This window comes from Malaclemys terrapin, chromosome 10, assembly GCF_027887155.1.
Source record: "Malaclemys terrapin pileata isolate rMalTer1 chromosome 10, rMalTer1.hap1, whole genome shotgun sequence".
Classification (NCBI taxonomy): Eukaryota; Metazoa; Chordata; order Testudines; family Emydidae; genus Malaclemys; species Malaclemys terrapin.
The window spans coordinates 57,054,399-57,073,454 of record NC_071514.1 but is presented as its reverse complement, the minus strand read 5'-3'; the positions used below and the strand labels follow the sequence as shown (position 1 = coordinate 57,073,454).

General features: G+C 51.0%; 1 protein-coding gene across 1 annotated transcript in view; it reads left to right on the top strand.

Annotated features, from left to right (window-relative positions):
• The window catches only part of RHOT2 (ras homolog family member T2), a 28,719-nt gene extending 12,710 nt beyond the window's left edge, over positions 1-16,009 (top strand). Inside the window, exons 9-19 of the mRNA XM_054041739.1 lie at positions 460-558; positions 1,280-1,388; positions 1,810-1,930; positions 4,371-4,455; positions 6,078-6,223; positions 6,332-6,432; positions 6,538-6,668; positions 7,397-7,477; positions 8,064-8,186; positions 8,498-8,700; positions 11,011-16,009. Of these exons, the coding sequence (XP_053897714.1) occupies positions 460-558; positions 1,280-1,388; positions 1,810-1,930; positions 4,371-4,455; positions 6,078-6,223; positions 6,332-6,432; positions 6,538-6,668; positions 7,397-7,477; positions 8,064-8,186; positions 8,498-8,700; positions 11,011-11,128 (1,317 nt within the window). The 3' untranslated portion in view covers positions 11,129-16,009. The remainder of the gene's footprint in view (positions 1-459; positions 559-1,279; positions 1,389-1,809; positions 1,931-4,370; positions 4,456-6,077; positions 6,224-6,331; positions 6,433-6,537; positions 6,669-7,396; positions 7,478-8,063; positions 8,187-8,497; positions 8,701-11,010) is intronic.
• The last annotated feature ends 3,047 nt before the right edge of the window (positions 16,010-19,056 follow it).

Genomic DNA, 19,056 nt, shown 5'->3' with positions numbered 1-19,056 from the left:
TGAAAGGTGGCAAATAGTCTTTACCGTTTAGAAAAGGCAATACTTTTTTGTGCAACATATGGCTAGCCAGTGGAACACTCTGCCACTGTATGTCATTGAGGCCATGAGCATAGGAGGACTCTGAAAAGGACTGGACTTTTATATGGATAACAAGATCATCCACGGTTATGTTAGGGGTCACACAGAAGGGAGGCACACCTTCATACTTCAGGGCACAAGCAGCCTCTGACTGACGGGTTAGGAAGAAAATTCCCATGTGGGCTGAGGATTGTTCACAACTTATCCCTACCTCTGCAGCAGCAGCTCATACTGGCCATTGTCAGAGCCAGGGTACTGGTCTAGGTGGACCATTGCCCTGAGCCAGTACAGGAAGCCTTTGAAGGTGGGTTTGTGGGAGGGAGCACTGAGCAGAAGACAGCCTCTTCATGTGCTTTTCACTATGACTCATTATACCCACAGCTGCGACCGACGTGTGCACGAGCTCTTACACGGATTTTCGACATCTCAGACCAGGATAACAACCAGATCCTAAGTGATGATGAGCTCAACTACTTCCAGGTACGGACTGCTTAGCGCTTGGATTTCCAGAGGGTCCCCTGTCCCTGGACTGTGATATCACCATGACCACTGCTACAGCAGCTGCACACATCCCCTCCTGCCTGTTCTCTGGAAAGCCCCTCTGATTCCTACTTTCTTCTAACTCCAGGGGAAAGAAAGAGTCCCTTGCATGGCACATTGAGCCCTGTTTGGATTCCTGGTCCTTGATGCCAAAGGGGAATGCCAGCAGCTAGTGTTCTGGTACACAGAGTTCTGTGTATCTGCTCATCTGTCTAGAGAAGGGTTTCATGCCCACACACTCTGAGCAGGGCCGAGCAGAGCAGTGGAAGGGATTGCTCTGTGATGTGTGAAGCAGGATACCCCTAGAGAGTAACAAGGAGTTCTGCTGCATTGGCCAGCTGAGGAGTAGGGACTCATGTAGCAGGAGTAAGGCAGAGCTGGCAACCCATGAGGTGAGTGGAGTTTGTCTTCCTGTGATTCAGTGGCAGGTTTGCTTGGCGTCCCAGGGTGTGCATAGGTACTGGTATAGCAAGAGTTCGGCAGCTCTTGGGAAGCAGCCTTCTAGCTGAAGTAGGGAAATGGAGTAATTAAGGGTGCGGTGGGAGGGCTCTGGAGTGGGTTTTAATTCCTTCCCTCCCTTCCGGAGAGCTGGAAAGAGACAGGGAGTCTGTCTGCTGGCAAGGGGCTTTCCTGACCTTGCCCTTGTGTCTCTCGGAGATAGAAGTCCTGCTTCGGGAATCCCCTGGCGCCCCAGGCCCTGGAAGACGTGAAGACAGTTGTGTGGAAGAACACCACAGATGGGGTGCAGGACAATGGCCTAACGTTAAACGGTAACTGAAGTGGGCAGCTTTTGTGTTGGTGTCACTGTCTCCTTGCTCCGTGCCCGGCCACTCTCCCCTCTGGCACCTGGGAGACAAGGGTTGGGCTGGGCAGAGAAAGAAAGACCATAGATCTTCAGGAACATGGAGCATGGGCCATGGCTTTGTACCCCACCCCACACACCATAATGAAAAAGCTCATTGGGCATCTTCTCAGATGAGCTCGTGCTTGGCGTAGAGCCCCAGAGCCGCCTGGTTCAGGGCCCAGCTTTCCCCAAGGAAGGAGGGCTTCCTTAGGGAGCGCCCTGTTCTGACTTTGCGCTGAAGCACCTTGCTGGCTGGGCTGAGCGGAGCTTGCCGCTCCATTGCACCATAGCGCGGTCTGCATGGTGTGTGCCATGCGCTGAGACCCTGCCTCCCTCTCCGCTCACAGGCTTCCTCTTCCTCAATACCCTCTTCATCCAGAGGGGGCGGCACGAGACCACTTGGACCATCCTGCGCCGCTTCGGCTACGCTGATGAGCTGGAGCTGACGGACGACTATCTCTACCCGCTGTGCGTACAGGGCTCATCCTCTCCGATGCTGGGGAGGGGTTGGCAGGCTGGGGATGGGGTCCCCTAGGGAGATGGCTCTGAGACATCTCGATGAGCCTTCCTTTTCAGCCGCCATATTCCTTTCTGAGGAGGCTCGGGGTCTCTCTTCCGTCCTAACTGACCTTCTCCAACCATACGTGGTCTCTGAGCAGCGAGGGTCTCCTTTACTCCCAGTGGGTCTGCATTGCTTCCTGCCCCAGTGGCCTGGCGAGGCAGGAGCTGGAATCCAACCTGACAACAGCGCACAGCACCCAGTCCAGTTCTCTGGCAAGGTCAGAGTCACACTCATTGCCCCTGCACTGGCCTGTCTGGGAAGTCAGGATGTGGGGGTGGACAGACCACTAACCCCAATGACACTGTTGATTCCACTGGTGCCCACAGAAGGGAGCAAATGCGGCCGTGACTGTGAGTTTCCAGTGAAATCATTACGGGGCTTTTGAAGTCTGTTCTCTCTCGGCAAAGCTGTTTGGAGCAGTAAGCTGTCAGCTCAGGGTTCAGCTGGGATTTTGCAGCTGCCTCCTCTTCTCTGATCCCTGTCACGCCCCCAGACTAACAAAAGGGTTTGTACTGTGAGCTAGAGAATCCTATCGCCAAAGCAGCAGGGCTCGTGGGGGTAGAATAGGGCTCTCACCATTGGAAGGGGAGCTCCTGTGACGAAAGCACCATTGTGACATATCGGGGTACAATTCAGGCTAGTGGGGGCTTGTCACCCCTGCCCTGCAACCTTTGGTGCCTTACAATGGTTTGCTGAAGCAGCTCCCAACTGGGCTGCTGTCAAACAGCCTCCAGCATGCAAGCCATGCCCTGAGTCTCTCTGTGTAGCTTCAGCCACATGTGGGTGACACTCTGGCTCTCACAGGCTTGGTTATATTGCAGGCTGACCCCAGCACACCCCCAGTCCCAGATTTCTCCAGGAAACGTATGTACAGCCCTCTCCTGGGCAGTACACAATATTTTAAGTCCGTTGTTCCTTAAAGGGTATAATATGCCAGCAGATTATCTCAAATAGTGATGCAGACACGTCAGTTTAAACACACTGGATTAGATAAAACAGTAAATCAAGTTTATTAACTACAGAGAGAGATTTAAGTGAGTACAAGTAATGAGGCATAAAAGTCAGAAATGGTTACAAGAAAAATCAAGATAAGACATTTCTTAATACCTGATTTAACAGATGATACCAGATTCAAGCAACGTTTCTCACCACATGCCCTCTTCAGTCTTACTGACCAACCCTTGTAGGTCGGGACCCGTCCCCCAGAGTCCAACGAATGCTTCCTTTGTCGCTCCAGGTGCAGGGAGAAAGAGGAGGGTCCCTTGGGGGTGTTTGTCCCTCCTTTCTCTAGTTTCAGTCCCTCTCTTGAAAAACATTTCCAGCTGGGCACCAAGAGACTGTCTGTGTGGAAGGATGTTCCTTGCTGGCTTTTTCTCACCTGTTGGAGCTGCTTGTTTGTTTTCCTTCCTGTGTGATGACTGTTTCCTGCTTAAATGCAAATGAAGCGGAGCACACATTCCTTTGTTGAGGACAGACCTGTTTGCCAGCCTCGGTTTGGGTGGGGCTGTGGGGTTTGGAACATGTTGATAACTTCATACGGGGAACTCTTGTAAGGTCACGTAGTGTTGCCACACTTCTATTAACGGGATGATATTAACCAGCAAACTGAGTTTTCAAATGGTACCTCACAAGACATGCCTTGTACAAAATTTATTGCACTAGCGTGTAGGGTATGAAGACGGGTGTATTCTGTCACGGCCACTCTGTCTCTTGCTGAATACTGCACTTGGAGCTCATGGCAGAGCAAAATCAACACAGGAGGGGCTGCGGCAGCGTTACCCCCCCACTTAGATAAGCATCCCAGGCCCAGGGAAGAACCATGTATTCCTGTAAATCAGAGGCACCCAAACAGCACCAGTTGAGAGCTGCATTAGCACCTTGCTCACGGACTGCGCCCAGTTGCTTTGAAATGGAGCAGGTTGCAGCCAGGCCACTGGGATCAAGATGAGGCATAGTCAGCCGGGAGCTGTAGTCTCTTAAAACCATTGAGGGCACCAGGGCCTGCACTCTGGCCTCCCCTGTTATGGGTGTTTGTGACACCACTGACCCAGGTCCATTGGAGCTGTGTGCAGGTGGTTGGCCTGTTTGACTCTGAGGGCACATGCAGTCAGTGAGAACTACTGCAATAGGCTCCATTCAGAGGAGCCAGACCATGGGCCAGATCCTCTCTTCTTGTGGAATTGTTTTGTGCTGTTGGGTGGCGTGGAGCAGCCAGAGTGATTCCTGTGCTAGTCACCAGGCTCAATGAAGAGAGGTCTGAGTGGACGTCCCCGGTGTGGGAGTTAGTATGTCCCTGAGTGCCTGGTTGACGGGTTGCACTGACTTGTTCTCTCTCCCTCCCTGCAGGTTCCGCGTGCCCCAGGGCTGCTCCACGGAGCTCAATCACTTTGGATACCAGTTTCTGCAGCGGATGTTTGAGAAGCACGACAAGGTGAGCTGGGCTTGGCAGGGAGTGGGGAGGCAGGTGGCTGTCAGGCTGTCCGGTCCCCCTGTGAGTACCCTCGCAGTCTCGCAGACATGCTTAGCTGCCCCTGCACTCTTGCTCACAGGTGCATCTTTGTAGCTGCTCTGCACACAGTCCCATCTGCTTATTCTGTTGTCCTTGCATTTTCCTTCCTAGGGGGGATTGGGGTAAGGCAGCCCAGGACCGTCCTCTTTCACACAGAGAAAGCATCTTCGTCACATGCATGTGACCTCTGGATACAAAGGCTATTTTGCAACGCATTGTAGCTAGGAGTTAAACCAGACTCTGGAAACTCCAGCTGGTGCAGAGCATGGGTGCCAGCTGTCTGACCAACACAGCTTGTTGAGAGCACACAGTTCCCGTGCTCTGATCACTCTAAACTTGACTGGATGCTCAGTGGGTAGCCATTAAAGTCTGGGTCTTGATAAGCTCCCTGCGGCTGGGGCTGGGCTGTCATGGAGACTGCCTCTCTCAGCATAACCATAACCTATGATAGCGCCCACCCTCGAACAGTGGAGTTCTTAGTAACAAAGGGGAGGCTACTAGGAATTGGTGACAGAGCCACCTTGGCAGCTGGCCCACAGCAGTGGAACAATTATAAATGACCACACACCAGACAGCCATCAGGGAGAGCACAAGGCCCAAAGAGGGGAGAAGGAAGAAAGCAGTTTTTGCTCTTTTCTGGCTCTTTGAAGAATGAGAGAAGAGCGTGCCAGCTCTGTGCAGCTTACCCATCTGGGGCATGATGCTCCGGTTCCGCAGTAGTGTGCGCTGCAAAAACAGACAAGCCCCTGTGTGCTCTGAGGCAGGCCAAGCCTCAATTCTGCAGCACTCCAGTATGGCAAACTGATAACTCTGTGGCAGCTTCCTTTACATATTTTAAAAAGGAGGTTTCTTGAGTTCACTCCGAAGGCAAACAGCCCGATCGCTCATTGCCCCATTATTTGGTTATTAAATTCCATGTTACACTGCTCCTGCATTTTCCATTCCCGACGTATTACTGCATCATAGAAGCTGTCTGGGGCAAAGCTGGTAGCTGAGTGATGGGCAGTTAGAGCTTTTGGCCCCTGAGAAAGTGTGGAAGGAAGTTGGGGATTGTAGGGTAAGCACATGGGCTGGGTGTTTCTGCTAAAATGATCAGCAGTGAAACAGCTGTTGACATGAAGTTACCATCTCTAGGCTTCAGGGTTAGCACTCCCCTGAAGAATGATGTCAGTTTCACACTGGATAGATGTCAGTTTCAGACTCATTCAGAATTTCTGCAGACTCAGGAAGACAACATTGCATTGTTTTACAGGTGGCTCACATTGTGGAGGGTGTCTCTGCAGCTAGGAGGATTAGAAATATTTTTTTCAATAAAAGCATATCTGGAGCAAAATTCTGCAGCAGCAAGTGATTTCTTCACCAAGATGTGCAGTCACAGAAACACAGAGTATATGGGGCTCTGTCTGGGCCCAGATAAATACATCACTTAGGCCTTATTAGCCAGCATGTGTGCATATAGAGCTGTGCACAAGAGTGTATCCATAATGCTCTGGGTCTCCAGGTGGCTCCCGCTTCAAGCATCAACTCTCCCTTTGTGTTCCCAGGATGGAGATGGAGCCCTCTCACCTGTAGAACTACAGAGCTTCTTCAACGTCTTCCCCTATGTGCCCTGGGGACCTGAACTCTACAACACGGTATGCACCACTGATAAAGGCCTGCTTTCACTGCATGGATTCCTCTGCCAATGGACGTAAGCGCAGTCCCTCTCCATCCCCCTTACTCCAGTTCACTTAGCACATCCCTGGCTCCATCAGGGTTCTCTGTAACTGGCAGTGTTCTCTTTGCTTGGATCCCCCAGGCTGGTATCCTATCTGGATGTCCATCACTGCTTAGAGTACCTGGGTTACTTGGGCTACCCCATCTTCTCTGAGCACAACTCTCAGACACAGGCCATCACAGGTACGTCATCCCTCCAGTGTCTCCAGCATTGCTTCTGCTATCCTTGGACTCTTGGTGCCCACCCTCCTAGTGCTAACACTGGGCTCTCTGCATCCCCTACTCCAGTTACCCGGGAGAAGAGAATCGACCTGGAGAAGGGTCAGACCCAGAGGAACGTCTTCCTCTGTAAAGTGATTGGCCCCAGGGGCACCGGCAAGTCTGCGTTCCTGCAGGCCTTCCTCGGGCGGAACCTGGCTGTGAGTATGCATGCTTTCCTCCCCCCAAAACCCCTTGTCTCTCACCTGGAAGCTTGAAAAGATGAGGGCTTCAAACTCCTCCTGTGTCGCTGTGCATATGTAAAGCAGTCCTGCGCATGTACTGACTAAGGGCTGGGAGCCCAATGCCTGGAGTATCAGCAAGGAGACCCATTAATTCATCTACTTCATCCCTCTGGCCAGTGCAGGATTGTTCCCTACAGCACATTCCCTCATGCTTTATTCCGACTAGTTTGAATGTCCCAAACAGTGAGGCTCCCACCAGTTCCCGTGGGTGGAAGATCTGGTAGATCTCTGTTTTTCCTGATATTCATCCTAAGTTTTCCTTCATTTCCTGGAGCAGAGCAACACATTCCTTCTTCACACTGCTTCCTGCACTAGCAGGCCACTCTCTGCCCTGGGGAGACTCTCTGTTGTGGGGGAATCGCCCGTTCCCTGGGATGAATGGATGAGGAAGCATCTAGTCTTCATAGCTGCTTACTCAATAAGTTTGTGTCCTCTCTGATTCAGAGGGCAGCTTGCTGTGAATGGCTTTGTGCATGTGCCAGAAGCACAGGGAAGGCTGGACCCGCTCCCCTGTAATAATTTTGCTTCCAATAACAGGTCACTGTAGCGCTTGGGGACTCTTGGGACAATGTTCACAGACCCCAATCCATGGTAAACATTCTCTCTTCCTCATGGCTGTACTGCTGTTGTCCCCTTCCTTGCAGGCACACAGGGAGTCCCCGGGAGAGCTGTCCTTCTATGCAATCAACACTGTCCAAGTCAGTGGCCAGGAAAAGTATTTAATAGTAAGTCCCGTGGAGCAGGAGACTGGGGCAGCTCTTGAGGATGGACTAGCCGCTTCCTTGGCCATGCGGAGAGAGCAGAAAGGCTTCATGGGGATCTTAGAGATGTCTCAATGGAAATGGTCATGAGGAGGATGCAAGCGGCATTTAAGACCTCTCCAATATGCAACCCCCAGTCTGAAGAGGCCATTCTGAAGTATCCTCATGGTTTCCAGTGCTGTTTGCTTTGTCCGGTAGTTAAAGATCTATCTCTGATAGGCAACCATTTTTGGGTGCTCTCTAGAGGTGTGGCATATGCACCACCTACAAAGAGGCATGGAGAGGTTAGTGACTCATCACGGGTCATAGAGCAGGTCGCTGCAGTCCTGACTCCCAGCCCTCTGCTATAGCAGCTAGATCACAGCAGCGTATGGGGCTTCTGCTTCTGCAGCTGCCCTGACATGCTGTTCCTGTGACAGCCTGGGGTTGGCATGATCTGTGCGTTGGCAGGAGAAGTGCCACAGTCTCCAGCCGCTGTGTGATCTCCTGGCTTCGTGTGCTCTTGGCTATCTTCTCTTGGGCCACTTCCCTTTTCTTTCCTCGGCTCCAGTTGTATGAGATTGATGTGGACACGGAGTTCATGAAGTCGTCGGACGCGGCGTGCGATGTCGCCTGCTTAATGTACAACGTGAATGATCCCAAATCTTTCAACTATTGCGCCTGTATTTATAAGGTAAGCATCATGTCCTCCCCTGAGCAGCAGCCCCAGTCCCTGGGAAGGAAATCTGCGTCCTGGGAGGGGCAGGCCGTGCTGTACTGAGGATCCCTGCTTGCGCTGTCCCATCTGTCAGTGCTGGCATCGTGACAGCAAAGCACTACTCGTGCTGCCAGGGATCCTGCAGTTGAGCCCCCTCACACCAGAACTCACTTGCTGTCCTGCAAGGTCATCTTCCCTCCACCCCTGCTCCCTTTCCCCTCGACATTTAGTGGGTGATGACCACTTCGCTTTATCTCCCTGTCGGGACCTTTGTGTCTCCTACACAGCAACACTACATGGATGGACAAATTCCCTGCATCTTCATCGCCTCCAAGTCAGACCTGCCAGAAGTGACTCAGCAGCATGGACTCTCGCCTGCTGAGTTCTGCTACAAGCATCGCCTGCCGCCACCGTTCTACTTCACCTGCAACAGCCCCGGCCTGCCCAGCACCACCATCTATACCAAACTGGCCACGGCAGCCGCCTTCCCGTTAGTACTCGTTCGGAACCGAGAGAGAGCGTGGGCAGGCAGAATGCATGTGGGACTGAGGGGTGCATGTTAACATAGCCTGCAAATGTTATCAGCCCAGGCCCGTGTTATGGCACTTAGATGGTGATGAACGGGATCCCTTTTAAGCCAAAAAGCACTTTAAATACATCAGTTTATTTTTATTTTATGGCTTATTGCTGTCAGATCTGAGCGCCTCACACATTCCTAAATGTATCTTCCTGGGAGGTAGGGAGGCATCACTGTCCCCATCTTACTGAGGCATAGCACGACATGCCTGATAGCACTTACAGGAAGTCAGTGGCAGAGCCAGGAAAAGAGCCCAGATCTGCCTTTGCCACAGGACCAGTCTTCCTCTCCTTAGTGTGAGTAGGGTCTGCAGAGGGCGTCTGTAAAAATAGCACCTTCGCTTCCACTGGCCTGCCATGTGTGGGCATCAGGTGTGGCCTCCTTGTAAACTGAAAGAAGTGTGTAGCCCGGCACAGCCAGCTCAGCTGTGGGGGAGAGAGCTGGATCCTGCTCCAGCCCCTGCACCGCCAACAGAATTGTCAACTACGTTCCCGTTGCAGGATCTTCATTGTTGATGCGTGAGTTGGAAAGAGCCTAGCGGGAATTTCCTGTCCCAGGCGCTGAGCTTGCAGCTCTGGCATTGGTCTTGTATTTTCCCCCTAAACTGATCAGATCTGTACCGAGATCGGTAAACTGGAGCCCCATGAGGCCGTTTGTACAGAGTTGCTTTCTGGTGTAGAAATGAGTCGCCCAGTCAAGCAGATTAAGGCTCAATATTTAGGTTTGGCAAAAGAAAGTGACTAGAAAAGTTCCTGGATAGACCATTGCCTGCAGTCAGAGCATTGTTTTAGTAGAGTGGAGCTGGACAGTGAAACTGGCCTGTCTGGTTAGACGCAGGGAGTAAACTCCTACTGGGAGTAAATTAGATTGTTAATTCTAGAAGAACGATAAGCAGATACGAGATTTTTTTCGTTGGTCTCCATTCAGTAAACATTTTTTCTTTTAGCACTGACGCTTTTTTCTCCACCATGTTAAAATTTAAATATTCCTAATATATCTAGGAACTTCAGTATAAATAAATAACATGCGTAATGGAGGCCCTGGGATTGGCTGTTCTTTGATTCAGCAGTGTATGAATAATGGATTTTTCTCTCCTCCTTGGGGATGTGCCTGGAGTCTATAGAATTGTATAATGCAGGCTTGCTAAGGCAGCTGACTTGCATGGGGAGGCTTGGTCCTGTCTGCTTAACATCCTCGCAACTGCACCATAATGCACTCTAGATGGGCAGGCTCCACCGACCTGTCCTGTGGGCGACTAGTGGCCTTGATCCTCCAGGGCAGGGGGTCCCCCCTTTGAAAATATTTTAGGCTGTGAGGATCCCCCCCTCCTGCCCAAAAAAGTGTTAGCAAATTACTGTACCTATCGGCTTACCATATTTCAAGTTCCCAAATAGAGGCCACAGGGAGGGCAGGTACAGCAGCTGCCAGGCTCCGTCCGGGAGCAGCAGTGCAGAAGTAAGGGTGGCAGTACTATAACATGCCACCCTTTGGACAAAAAAGAGGTCATGCCTGGAAAAATCCGAATATATGGTAACCCTATGCTAAGGGTTAACTAAACACTGTAATGAAATGCAAAGGATCTAAAGATGATGGTAATATTTTTTGTGATTTCACAATCCCCCTACAATTGTCTTTTGGGTTGGGACCCCCAGTTTGAGAAACGCTGTTCTCTAGGGCTTTCCAGTAACTGCCACTTCTCAGCAGCCCGTGGTGGGTTTGATGTATTTTGGTCTCAGCGTTGAAAGGTGTAAATGCAGCTTGGCCTAGAAAGGAAGAGGTGTAACTCCTGATTCGTGCCAGTTACTTCAATGATGTTGTGCTATTTATACCCTTGCTAAGAAAAAAGCATGTTGGTAAAGCCTGTATCCATCCCACCCGTTCATAAATACCCTCAGAAAAGCAAAGGAATGGCTTTATTCCATTGTAATCTGCTCTGATGAGCTACCAAATTGTCCTCCCCTCCCCACCCCCATTGTGCTTCTGCTTTTCAGGTTCTCTGCTCTACTCAAGGGGTGAGGCTAGCTCCATCATCCTCTGGGTCATGCCGGTGCAGAGCGCTTATTCCAGCACGACTGCTCTGGAAGCCGAGGGCTGGCCATAGGAGTCTACCGCATGGCCAAGTGCATCCTGTCCTCTTGGGCTGACAGTTTCTCTAGTGTCTGTGTGGTTGTAGGACCTTGTCTGTGCAGTTCACTGAACGGCTTCTTGTCTGTTTCTTTGCAGTCATCTGAACGACACCGAGCTGGGAGCTGCTTCCTTCTGGCTCAGGGTAGCCTTGGGAGCCAGTATCGCTGCTGTGGTAGGATTTGCACTTTACAAAGCGCTGGCAAAGAGCAAATAAGAAAGAAGAGAACTGACCTTCCCTCCTCCCCCTCCCAATGCTTACCTAAGACAGACACCAGCTTCCTTCTCCTACTACCATGCACCCAGGTAGGCGGGATCAAACTGGCTGTCCCTGGACCCCTGGGAGGAAATTCCTTCCTCCCCCAAACCTGATTTCAGCACCAGCAAAGCAGACCCACAAACAGGATCCTCCAGACCTAATGACACCAACCAGCATGGCCAAGAACGTTGTTCTCCTCTACACTTGCAACGTACCCATCACTAGGGGTTTGACTCCGAACGCCCCATTGCTCAACGTTACCCTCAGTCCACTCTGCCGTGGGAATGTCATGGTCTCCCCTTGCCAGATCTGGGCATCTGCAGAACCTGGAGTCCAGTCTCCCTGGAGCTTTGAGGGGGGTCACCTGTGTCTCTTTTAATATTGTTTTTAAGACCAGCTCAGACTTAAAACAAACGACGCGCTCTGGGAAAGCTGTACATATCTTTCAGACCGGGGATGGCAGCAATCACGCCTGTCCAGTCTTGTATTCCCAGGGAAGATATCATTTTATATCACAGTGTGATTCTCGGGGACTTCCTGGAGCCTGCAGGGACTCTGCAAGCACCAGAGTTGTGCTTTCTCTCCTCTGGGGTGGAGCTCTGCAGCGGGCTCGCTGTCCTGTCCTTCTAGCACAAGGTCTATCAGGAAACAACGGACAAACTGGGATTTAGGAAGCCGAGGCTACCTAGAGAATGTATTGTCAAAGGTGCTGCACGGAGGGGGATTCACCCGTTGTGCTCCTTGCCATCTAGTAGCCATCTAATGTCTCCTGGTATTTATTGGCATATCCTTGTGTTGACTGCTGGCCAAACCCTATTGTGGGCAGTTGTCCTGAATACGTCCTTACCTTAGGGGCATTGTGACTCTCCAAGCTGCCGGAGTTTAGCAAAGCTCCACTTCTGGAAGCATTGTCGCTTACAAGGTGTTCCAGGGACCCTTTGGCCCTTTCCACATGTCCAGGGATGCCATCGGGTCCAAGTTCATATCAGAAGCCTTTACAATGGTCACCAACAACCCCCTTAGATTAGTAAAAGGGAGCCTTTGAAAACTTAATCTACTACTTCCCTTGGCTTTGGGCAATGGAAATTGCTTCGTTACTTTCCCTTTCTGGCTTTCCTGCACTAGCTCAAGGCTGCCGCTTTGGGGTTGCAAACACTGCAGGGGTAGAGGGGTTTGGATTGGAACCTGCCCTCCTGTTTTCTGTGACTTTTAAGTTCAATGTCATGAAATGACTTTTTAATAGTAGGCTTTATCAGATGTTTTTTTTAAATTCCATTTGGGTCTAACCGACCTGTGTCCCCATAAAAGACCCTGCATTGTGACCTCACTCCAGTGTCAACCAAAAGCAATCACTAGAAAATGATTTCCAGGTGCTCACTGCCTGCCAGCTCAGCCAAGCTTCTTAGCAGCTCCTATTCCAGCCAGTCCCACCATGCACAGGTATGGGGGATTGCTGCCTGGCAGATCCTTCGTCAGCTTGTCCCATCCCGCCCTTCACAAGGCTGTTTTCCCTTTTCCTATCCCATCCTGCTTGGGTCGCCAGTATTAATAGACATCATAGATTCTAGGACTGGAAGGGACCTCGAGAGGTCATAGAGTCCAGTCCCCTGCCCTCATGGCAGGACCAAATACTGTCTAGACCATCCCTGATAGACATTTATCTAACCTACTCTTAAATATCTCCAGAGATGGAGATTCCACAACCTCCCTAGGCAATTTATTCCAGTGTTTAACCACCCTGACAGTTAGAAACTTTTTCCTAATGTCCAACCTAGACCTCCCTTGCGGCAGTTTAAGCCCATTGCTTCTTGTTCTATCCTTAGAGGCTAAGGTGAACAAGTTTCCTCCCTCCTCCTTATGACACCCTTTTAGATACCTGAAAACTGCTATCAAGTCCCCTCTCAGTCTTCTCTTTTTCAAACTAAACAAACCCAATTCTTTCAGCCTTCCTTCATAGGTCATGTTCTCAACACCTTTATTCATTCTTGCTGCTCTGCTCTTTGGACCCTCTCCAATTTCTCCACATCTTTCTTGAAATGCGGTGCCCAGAACTGGACACAATACTCCAGTTGAGGCCTAACCAGCGCAGAGTAGAGCAGAAGAATGACTTCTCGTGTCTTGCTCACAACACACCTGTTAATACATCCCAGAATCATGTTTGCTTTTTTTGCAACAGCATCGCACTGTTGACTCATATTTAGCTTGTGGTCCACTATAACCCCTAGATCTCTTTTTGCTGTACTCCTTCCTAGACAGTCTCTTCCCATTCTGTATGTGTGAAACTGATTGTTCCTTCCTAAGTGGAGCACTTGGCATTTGTCTTTGTTAAACTTCATTCTGTTTATCTCAGACCATTTCTCCAATTTGTCCAGATCATTTTGAATTATGACCCTGTCCTCCAAAGCAGTTCCAATCCCTCTCAATTTGGTATCCTCTGCAAACTTAATAAGCGTACTTTCTATGCCAATATCTAAGTCGTTAATGAAGATATTGAACAGAGCCGGTCCCAAAACAGACCCCTGCGGAACCCCACTCGTTACGCCTTTCCAGCAGGATTGGGAACCATTAATAACAACTCTCTGAGTACGGTTATCCAGCCAGTTATGCACCCACCTTATAGTAGCCCCATGTAAATTGTATTTGCCTAGTTTATCGATAAGAATATCATGCGAGACCGTATCAAATGCCTTATTAAGTACTGATTTTGCCCCAGATCCCTAAGTAGCCCCCTCAAGGATTGAGCTCACAACCTTGGGTTTAGCAAGCCAAACCACTGAGCTATCCCTCCCATCATGGGAGGTGTGTTAACCTGGGCAAGGATGGTGTGTTTGGCAGTGTGATATAGCGGCTGATTAAGCAAAGGACTGATGTGTCTGAATTCACCGTTAGAAATGTGGGGTGTCTATACTACCTGCACAATGTCAAACCAATACTGTAATGTTACTGTGTCAGCTGCAGTCCCTGATGGAATCTGTGCCGTTGGTGCGGATGCTCAGTGATCGGGTATTGTGCAGCTAAGTAGCCAGTGTCTGTACTGCAAGGCCATGGTCTCTGCGGGGCTCTCCAGCGACACATGATACTTTGTATACGTAGCTTTCACTGTTGAGTCTCCTGGAAGTTCCTTGAACCAGAAGTTTTGCTTTCCCTGATATCCTGGCTTTTTCTGATCCAAAGTGGTTAACTGGCAGATGCAGGGGCTGTCAGCCCATTGCTGCTCCTTCTCTTGTACAGACACCAGCTCCCATTTCATCGGCCCAGCACAAAGCCCCTATGGGACTCGCCGAAGACCGTCCCAGGGTAAGGACTGTCTTCTCCGCCAACCAGTCCAGGCCCGTCTCTGCTTTCCTCACCTCCCGTCTGCATAAAGTCTCTGCTCTGTTCATGCCTGTTGCTGGAGAGCTGGAGAAAAACATAAAGTATTGATTCAGGAAATGCCGCTAGCACTTCAGCCTTTTGTGCGCACTCAGGGCAGGCTTGTGTACAGTATACTTGTGGGATGACCTGATGGAAGATGTACCTGTTTCCTGTATGCTTCTCTATAGTTTAAAATAGTTTCAGGCTGCAGTCTGAAGGCTGGGCTCGTAGCAGGAGCGTGCATTTAAATCCGTTGGTGTAGGGGGTCCTCTGGCGACTGAGTACAGCGTCTTCCTCCTTAACAGGCTTGCTGGGGTGGGGACTGGGCTGGCTCCCCAGTCTGGGGGCAATGCATCTCAGACTTCAGCTGGGCCTGCTCCAGGGGCCTTCTGAAGAAGCTCAGCACGGCCCCCGTCCTCTCTGATTCGTGGTGGTGGGTAATGTGTGTGCTTGTCCAAGTGGCTCCTGCTGCGGAGCCTGTCTCTCCGAGCTGAGGCAGAGAAGGGTGGGTGGGGTGGGGTGGGGTGATTTTGAATTTGTGGCATTGGCTTTGCCCGTGGCGGTGGGCCGAAGTCTCCTCACCAGGGGGTGGAGGAAGAGCACCTACCAGCTGCCAGAAGCTGCCAGAGACACCTGTGCAGGGTGCTGTTGCACAGATCTGCTAGTCGCTGTGCTTGTGTGGCTCTGCAGCACAGAGCTACTGGCAGCGGGTGCCTCCCTCAGGCCAGGGGGCATTTGCTAAATCAAGGCAAAGGGCTCCAGGGCATTTCTCTTTTTAACCGAGCCATGGTCCCCTTTTTCAGTGTTCACACAGGGCACAGCCTTTGCCAAAGGGCCCTCCTGTCCTGCTCCAGGCTGCCCTATGACAGCCTGGCACAGGTAGAAGCATTTCAGAATTCAGCTAGCAATGCCCAGCTGTCTCTGTCCTTGGGGCTTGCCACGGCTGAGAGGAGCTGGTCTTTGTGACTGTCCATGTGAGGTGCCATCAGCCCACCGGTGGCCTGGGATTGAGCTGTGAGTTGAGCTGTCCCTAGGAGTCACTTTCATGACAGAGCTGCCCTCCTGGTTGAAATGGAGGGCACAGTTTTGTGGCGTTCTTCCCCCTTGTTCCCTTGCCCACCTCTCATTGCTGGTGGGAGTAATGTTGGTCCCACCATACAGTGGAATCTGCACAACCTGGTTGGATTATTTTTCGGGCCCCCAGAAACCATGTTTGCTGTGCTTTGGGGGCCAGGTCCATGTCGAGTTTCCCATTTTACTGGCCGTTCCCCAGTCCTTGTTTGAGTCTGTTAACTCTGTGATGGCCTCCTGTCACAGCCAAGACCCAAATGTGGCATCTTCTATATGAGAAACACTGTCATGAAGTGCAGAGGCTGAAAGGCCTTCTGCCCTTGACACTGTGTTCCAATGACAGTCCGGATCCTATAAAGCCATATGATTTTATCAGATGAATTCTGTGAGAAAATAAATTTTTTATGCACCTTCTGGCTGCAAATTCCTTGTCTGCTTTTCTTATTGGTGGGGGAGGGGGAAGGTGAGTTGTCCTCTAGGTGTTTCATGCAGATGAAACCACCTTGGAGCATACCAAAGCTGAAGATTTGGGAATAGTAGTGTATATATATTATTTGCCCCCATCCTGCTAGGTACTGTACAAACAGAATCGAAGATGGGTCCCTGTCCCAAAGAGCTTACAGTCTAAGAGGAGATCTTCGATCTTCTGTCTGTCACCAACAGTGATAGACAGAAAATAAGTGATTTGCCAAATTTTACAGTATAATTGATCTCTACTGCCATGGTGCCATCCGGCTCTGAGCAACTCACAGCAAGCAAGGACCAAGGTCTGAAATAAATAAGTCTTTTAAAAAGAAATATGGAGCAATAGTGAAGTGAGACGTGGCCTCCCTTTCCCCACCTCGCACCTCTCCATGCTCAGAAGAGCTGCATGAGTGGGGTGGTTTTTTTATGAATAAGCAAAATTGCTTCACCTCTCTGCCGCCTCCTGCATTTGCTGTTTCCATCGGCAGGAATGTCGATGGGAGCAATGAACACGAAGTGAATGCTGGCGAATATTTGATCACAGCCAATTTTGAACTCTTCAGTCAAGTCTTTGCACGGGTGACCCAGTTGGGGGTGGAGTTATGCTCGTCCAATCCAGGAACAGAAATCTGCCATATGCCCTGTGTCCAGAACTAAGCAACATAGCTCCTATATTGATTATATGAATACGCTAAAGCCCAAGAATTATCAGTGAATACTAGCCACAATGATTCTGATAATTCATGAATAGAGGCAAAGTGTATCGAGTTGGTCACAGATGGACTGATTCAGCATTGTCCTCCCCTGCCAATGCAAGGCAAACAAAGTAACTTGGTCCATTACTTGGTGTGTTTATAGCACCCACCATGCTCTCAGCACCTCACAGGACAAAGAGCAAGTTGTGGCTCCTGCCCCAAAGACCTTAGACTCTAATACTAGCCCTGCCACACCACATAGGAGGAACTGCGGCTTTGTCTACACTACACAGCTTTTAGTGACACGCCATGTCGCTAAAAGTCGGGCAGTGTAAACGCTGTTTGTTGGCACTTTTGCTGACAAAATACTTCCACCCCCTATGAGCAGGGTTCACGTTGTCAGCAGGAGAGCGCTTCTGCCACCAACGAGCCATTTACACGTCCACTTGCCGTGGCAAAACTTTTGTCTTTTGGGGGTGTGGGGCGGGGCTTTTTTGAGCACCTGTGAACTACAAAAGTTGTGTCATTCAAATTGGCAGCGTAGACAAAGCCAAAGGCAGGGAGAGGATGGGTGAGGGCCCAGCGATAAGATCCCTCAGGGAGGTGCATGTGCATCCACAGAATCAAATACAATGTTTGTTACTGTAGCCTTCTTAGGAGCCTGGCAGATAGATCAGTAACTGTTATGATCTTCCTTTCCCTGTGTGTAAAGTCGGCTTGACGCCCAGGGTCAGGACATCCAAGCCATCCTTCCAGGAGGCAGACCCCAAGTAAAGGGGGGGAAATAGGTACCTTTACCTGGCCCAGTCAAAGGGCCAGAAGCCTGTACCATGAGAAAAAAATTCAGACTAGATTGTGGCCGTTCGTGTGACTAAATTTCATGTGTATAATCAGCCAGTGTTTGTATCTGTGTGTGAGGGAGCCAGGCTCTGGGGAGTAGGACAGAGGGGACATGAGCAGAGACCAAAACTCCCAATGACTCCAATAGGGCCAGGATTGCACCTGGTGCTTGAGTTCTCCTTTTAGCCCAGCAGCACATGCTCACCTTGTTGGGAGGGTTGGACCAGGGCTACACCAATGAGCATTTTCCCTGGGAGCGGCTGGTGTCTCCAGCGCAGGGCTCAGCCGTTCTTTGGCTCAGCATGGGAAGGTAGGGCAAAACCTCCTGTCCTCCCTGCTCCAGTTTTCCTATGCTTTGGCTCCTGGGCAGCTCTGCTGGAGCTGTGTTCCTATCTAGAGCCTATTTCTGGAGCGGGCAGCTTGGCGTTTCCAGCCCTCGGGCATTCTCCAGAGGCCTGGGCTGCCAGGAGGAATTGCTCCATTACAGCTCTCCGACAGGAGGTTACGGTTACGGATTCAGGAGTATCCCTCGGCGGAGGTTGCCATGGCAACCCTTTGGCTTCTGTCACAGCATCAGCCAAAGGCTGCTAGGGCAAAACAGCCCCCAACCTGCCCTCCTCTCTCCGCTTGAACTGCAGACAGCCGGGCAGTCGAAGGGGGAACCGGAGGCCAGGCTCCCAGCAAGAGAGTCACTGGCAGGGTGCAGCATCTGGGATTTGCACTACCCCAAACCAATGCATGCCTGCTCCAACCTTCCAGGCTGTGGTTCAGCTGCTTCCCCTCCTCACAGCTTGGAAGGAACAGGAGATTCCCTGCTTCTCCCTGGGAGCCTTATAGAAGGGCATGAGGGCCGGCCCTGGGCTCTGCGAAGGCCTCACGCAGGAGGAAGCAGATATGGGTGAGTGAGGCTGGATTTCTGGTTGTTCCATGGAGCTTAATGGGCAACATCGAGAGCAGGACAGTGTGTGAGATGCTCCACCTTCTCCCAGCTGCAGAGGGCAGGTGGCTCCCCTTCTCCAGAGATGGGGGAGTGGCCCTGCTGCCCAAGGGCGAGTGGCTTTTGCTGCACATAGGTGTGGGAGGCCTGTCCAATTCACTGCTTGTGCACCTGATTTAAATGGGTTGTATGGGGCAAAGATCGGGGGCTGAGCTGCTCACCCTAGGAAGCCCCATTAGACCAGGTAAGTGATAACACAGAGCAGCCTGTGTCCCTCGCCTCTGCTTTGCACATGGATCGGGGCTGGGTGGTCGCATATCTTGGTAGCAAGTGTCTGGGATATGGTTACATGCTGTTCCCCAGCCGAAGGGCCTTTCTTTCCTCTGTTAGCAGCTTGGCAAATACTACAGGTTATTTGAGGTGCTGGGGGAAGGAAAAGGCAAAGGTGGCAAAGCCCGGAGGTAGGAATCTCGCCCATTCCTGGACACAGCCTCTCCTCTGCTCAACCCAAGCCTGAGGCACCG